Source organism: Parus major, chromosome 27 (assembly GCF_001522545.3).
Source record: "Parus major isolate Abel chromosome 27, Parus_major1.1, whole genome shotgun sequence".
Taxonomy (NCBI): Eukaryota; Metazoa; Chordata; class Aves; order Passeriformes; family Paridae; genus Parus; species Parus major.
Window position 1 is genome coordinate 1381550 of NC_031796.1, and position 4949 is coordinate 1386498.

Below are 4949 nucleotides of genomic sequence, written 5' to 3' on the forward strand. Positions count from 1 at the left end.
TTGATGTCGGCCTCCACGCTCTGGCGCAGGGCCAGCTCCGTCTCGTACCTGGGTGGTGTCAGAAAGCACAGATTCAGCATGGGGATGTCCCACATGGGTTCTGTTTGTGCCCAGATCTCCTTCCCCAGCTCCATGCTTTGACCTGCATTTTGCTGTCCAAGGTGAATGTACCACGCCTTGGATTTCTGCACCGCTTCACGTCTGTTATGTGAAAGCTTTTCTTCCTCATGATTTTTTCCCTGCTCCTGCTCACTGTGTATTTGGTATCACTTATTTGGCTGCACTTCTGCTTTGCTGATCCCATCTGCACTGGTCTGGGGTGAAAATGGGCCACTCCCTGAGGTGCCCGTCCCCAGCCTCACCACAAACGCCGTTGCTAAATGTTTTACCCAAGAACACTAATTAAGGGAGGGCTGGTGACCAGGAGCAAAATGCCTTTCATCATCCTGCCCTACCACAGTGGTGTGGGGAGACGTGTCTGGAGCCTCTGTAATTAGTGCTCTGAGCCTCCCAGGGAGCTGGAAAGGGGCAGGGGGGAGGCATCAGGTTCATAGATGAGCACTCACTTCACACGGAAGTCATCAGCAGCCATCCTGCTGTTATCAATGTCCAGGATGATCTTGTTGTTATCAATGGTTGCGCAGACAATCTGGAAAACAGCAAACCATGAGAGAGGTCTCCTCTCTCTCTTGTTCTACTCTCTAGGTCTTTCTGCCTTGCAATTAGGTAGTAACTCTTCACATTTCCCTTTTTCTGTTACCTTCTTACATAAGTAACCTTGTCTCTTCAGCAGAGAAGTTGAAGGAGGTGGCTTTGCCTCCTTTACTCAAAAAAGAAAGATCAACCACATAGAGCTGGGAATTAAAGAGTTGTGGGATGGGATTTCCCAGTTTCAAGATCTGAAAACAAGTTCTAAAGATGCTGCGAAAAGTAAGCCTAAAATACCTTTCTGAATATATTAAATCTCAACTGACATTCAAGCTGGCATGTTCTGGGCTTCAGACATAAGGATCTTCAGGGAACATGGTGGGAAGGTGTCTTTAAGCCTTAGGATCAGCCAAAACTTTCATTGTGGACTTATTAATATCAGGCTGTTTGTGTCACTGTGACAATCAGTTTCAATTCTCAGCTTTTCTCACCTAGACATTTATAACATTTCATTTGATAAAGCATCCAAAGTGTATGTTTTTGATTGTCACACAGTTTGTTTTGATATTCCTGTGGGGCTGACACCACTACATTTCCTCAGTGTACATTGGTAATATTACAATTGTATAGTCAAATACAATGTACCAAAGCATCCTTTTCCTCTTTCAGAGTGTTCTCCCACCGATACCACCTTGCAATACCCATCCTTGATGTGCCCCCACACTCAGCAATGTCATTGGGGAATTTGCCAAAATTTCTGTTTGCAAAGACATTCACAAGCACCAAAGTTCCCTCCAACAACTGCAGTAGGTTCTAAACACAAATTCAGGAATAAGCTTTCAAAAGGGGAGGAACAACCCAGAAATTCAGCAGTAAGGTTTCTAAAAGGAAGGAACAACCCAGAAATTCAGCAGTAAGGTTTCTAAAAGGGAGGAACAACCNAGGAACAACCCAGAAATTCAGCAGTAAGGTTTCTAAAAGGGAGGAACAACCCAGAAATTCAGCAGTAAGGTTTCTAAAAGGGAGGAACAACCCAGAAACTCAGCAGAAAGGTTTCCAGAGGGGAGGAACAGCCCAAGGGGGGGATTACCTGGTTCTGAAGATCTTCAATCTCTTTGTAGTAGCAGCTGTAGTCGCGGGGCTCGCAGGAGAGGCCCTGTGTTGCGTACCACTCTCTGATCCTGCACTCCAGCTCAGCATTCTCCTTCTCCAAGCACTTCACTTTGTCCAGGTAGGAAGCCAGGCGGTCGTTGAGGTTTTGCATGGTGACCTTCTCATCGCAGGATGAAAGCAAGCAGTCGCCACCAAGACCCCCAACAACCACACCACCTCCAAGTCCAAACCCAAGGCCATTGCCATAGCAGTTGCCACCTCCATAGTTCCCACCAGCCAAGCTACCAACACTCAGTCCCCCTCCATAATTCACTCCACCGCAGTAACTCCTTCCAGAAAAACCTCTGCCACTGCCTATGCCAAAGGAAGAAATCCGTGCTCCACCACCACCACCAATGATACAGCTGCCACCGCTGCTCCTGCCTTTGCTAGACACAGTAATAGTCTCCTTAATGTTGCAACTCATGGCGACAGCGGTTGGAAACGCAAGCAGAAGCCCAAAGCAAGATGCACAGCTTGATACGAAATCAGACTGCGAGCTGTCCGTGGCCGCCGATCCCTATTTATACCTTCCACAGTGGGTGTCACCACTGCTTCTTCTTCCCATAAGGCTGGCTACTCCAGCCATTGGTGCCAAGAATAATTTCTCAAAGGGAAGTTTCCTTTCAAGAAGCCTGGTAGACAAGGAAGATACTTTACATGTCTCTTGCTAATTTCAAAAATACATTAGCAATAATGTTTTATGAATCATCAGCTTTTTGTTTATGATGCAAACTTACAGCATTAAGCCAGGAAAAACACTGTCCTAAATTACATACCAGGAAGAAATCATTAAAGGTTATTGCATCAAAGAGCTCTTTATCTCTCATTAATTTATTTTCATTTTATTTTGAGTTGAATAAGCAGTTTTCATGCAAGGTGCTGAGGTTGGAATATGTAAGATGAAAAAGAAAGGAGAAATACTAAGTTTGCTTTTCGAATGATGTATGAAGAATGATGTAAGAACTCTGGAAAGATGAGAGACACAGAGATTAACCTTCAAATCTCTCCACTGGCAAAATGACAAATCTGAAACACTCTGCTGCGAGACAAGTGAGACCAAGGAGGGATCTCTTAATGGACACGGATGAAAGGTTCTTCATACATGATTGTGGCTCTCCAGTAATTCACAAAGGATTTGTTTCATTATGTGGAGAGTGTAAAGGAAGGTAAAAGTGCTTTAAACATTTCCTGTTGTTCAGTGAAAGATAATTTCTGCACTTCTCCTCATTATGGATTGTAATTGTTGCTGGGAAAGGGTGGTTTTGAAACAGTGGATGGGAGTGGAAACATCTTATGGCAAATTTCTCTGTCAATACAGATGCTGCATTTTAATCAGAGCTTTGGGATTGCTGTCCTGGGACATATAAAGACAGAATTGCTGATAGAGCTGCAGAGCAGTCACTGCCCTGTGCAGTTCTACCTGGGCTGGAGAAGCTGGATTTGGTACAAACTAGAGGCTCTCTATCAATAACGTTCCCAAAATAAAAAGTAAGGATCTTTTAACACTTTTATAATCAAAATTCAGGCTGAGCTTCTTTTCATAAGATGTTTTGCTGAGGCTCCAGAGCCTTCTCCCTAGGGGAGCCCCTTTTCAGTGGCCATGGGGCAAGGGACAGGTGTTCCATGGCTTTCTGAACCCAACTGTTCTTTGTAAGAAATTCTCCAAATCTCCTTCACCAGAGAAAGGTGAGTTCAAACTCTTGCTGAAATCCTCAGTCAGAATGTGTGTCAGGATTGTGGATTGGAGTAGCTATTGTTATGGCAGGTAAATGATCCCTTTTACTTAAGGACTGACTTATCCCAGTATTCATGGATTTACTCATCATTTTATTGCTTTTATTCTTATTTCTGTTGAAAAGGTGTTGCCCCTTTTCTTTGCCTCCTTAGATGATCCTTATCCATGCCATGAAAGGCAGAAGCATTCCAGAGATCTCTCCAGCAGGCTGGAAACTGGCTTGGAGAGGCTTCCTTAAGTGATTTACTCCAAGACAAAGCACTCGTCACTGGCCGAGCTGCAGCTGGACTCAGACATGGTGCCTGAGTGTCACCCTGCCCTGCCTGACACACTGGGCCTCCCTCTGGCCCAAAACACACAAAGCTCAGAATAGGTAAAAGCTCTAATAAAATTATTGTGTATAGGAAGGAATCACCAGATTTCATTCCTAGGACTGGAGAACATAATTGGGAGTCAGGGTGTGGTGGAAGGAGAGAACCGAAACTGCTGTAAGCTGCGTTGCTGGAAGCTTCGCCTGGTCTGCGGATGATTCCTCAGGAGTTTCCCAACAGCTGTGTGCAGCAAGCATCTCTCCTGAGTGAGCACACATTCCTTCCCCAGCCCCGCAGTTATCACGCAGGCACATCAGTGTAGAGCAGGCAGAAACACGGGATGACTTGTACTCCGTGGGAGTGGAGGGTGTCTGCACCCTGGGGACGCTCCTGCTCCTCCAGGACACCTCGGTCCCCTCTCCCCCCACACCTCTGTGTGCCTGCAGCAACCACCTGTGCCCAGGAGCTTCACTCCACACACAATTCCCTTTGTCTTGTTATTTTTCCTGTTCGTCCCCAGGAAATGAGGACACTAGATAAACTAAGACAAAACTAAGTAATTGTTCCGAGACCTAAAAAATTAAATTAATATTTCCCTTATGTTTTCATTCAGTTACTTGAACTCATAAACTTCCTGGGTCTGTCTCATCAGCATAAAGAAATAGGGAAATCTTATGGAAATGTAGTTTCCAAGGTTTGCAGCTCCATAATTTGAAGGTCTTTAATAATTGAATTGTTTCTAGGGTGTTTTCTGCTGGGGAGCTGTTAATCACAACCTGCCTCTCCTGAGCTGCCTTCCAGACTCATACCAACTTGTAGGTCCACAAACAACATCACAGCGTCCCAGGAGCTGAGGCTGTAAGCCCAGGGGCTTTCCAGAGGCATATTCATAATTTCTGGATCATTAGAGTCTTTCTGGCCATGTCATTAGGTCTCTTTCACCTCTCAGGAATTCAGGACAGCTCCTTTGTGAAAGTGCTGGACCTGCTGGACGTGGTGAGAAGGGTGGGAAGGTCTTTGATATGAGCCCAGGGAATCTGGAGGAGCAGCTAGATGTCAGTAGCAGTTCGCAAGAGGAGGAACCAGCCCACAGCTGGTGG

General features: G+C 45.5%; 1 protein-coding gene across 1 annotated transcript in view; it reads right to left on the reverse strand.

The window, feature by feature from the left end:
- Nucleotides 1-2443, reverse strand: part of LOC117245552 (keratin, type I cytoskeletal 13-like) — a 5529-nt gene extending 3086 nt beyond the window's left edge. Inside the window, 2 exon segments of the mRNA XM_033520012.1 lie at nucleotides 574-649; nucleotides 1739-2443. Of these exon segments, the coding sequence (XP_033375903.1) occupies nucleotides 574-649; nucleotides 1739-2227 (565 nt within the window). The 5' untranslated portion in view covers nucleotides 2228-2443.
- Nucleotides 2444-4949: the final 2506 nt, after the last annotated feature.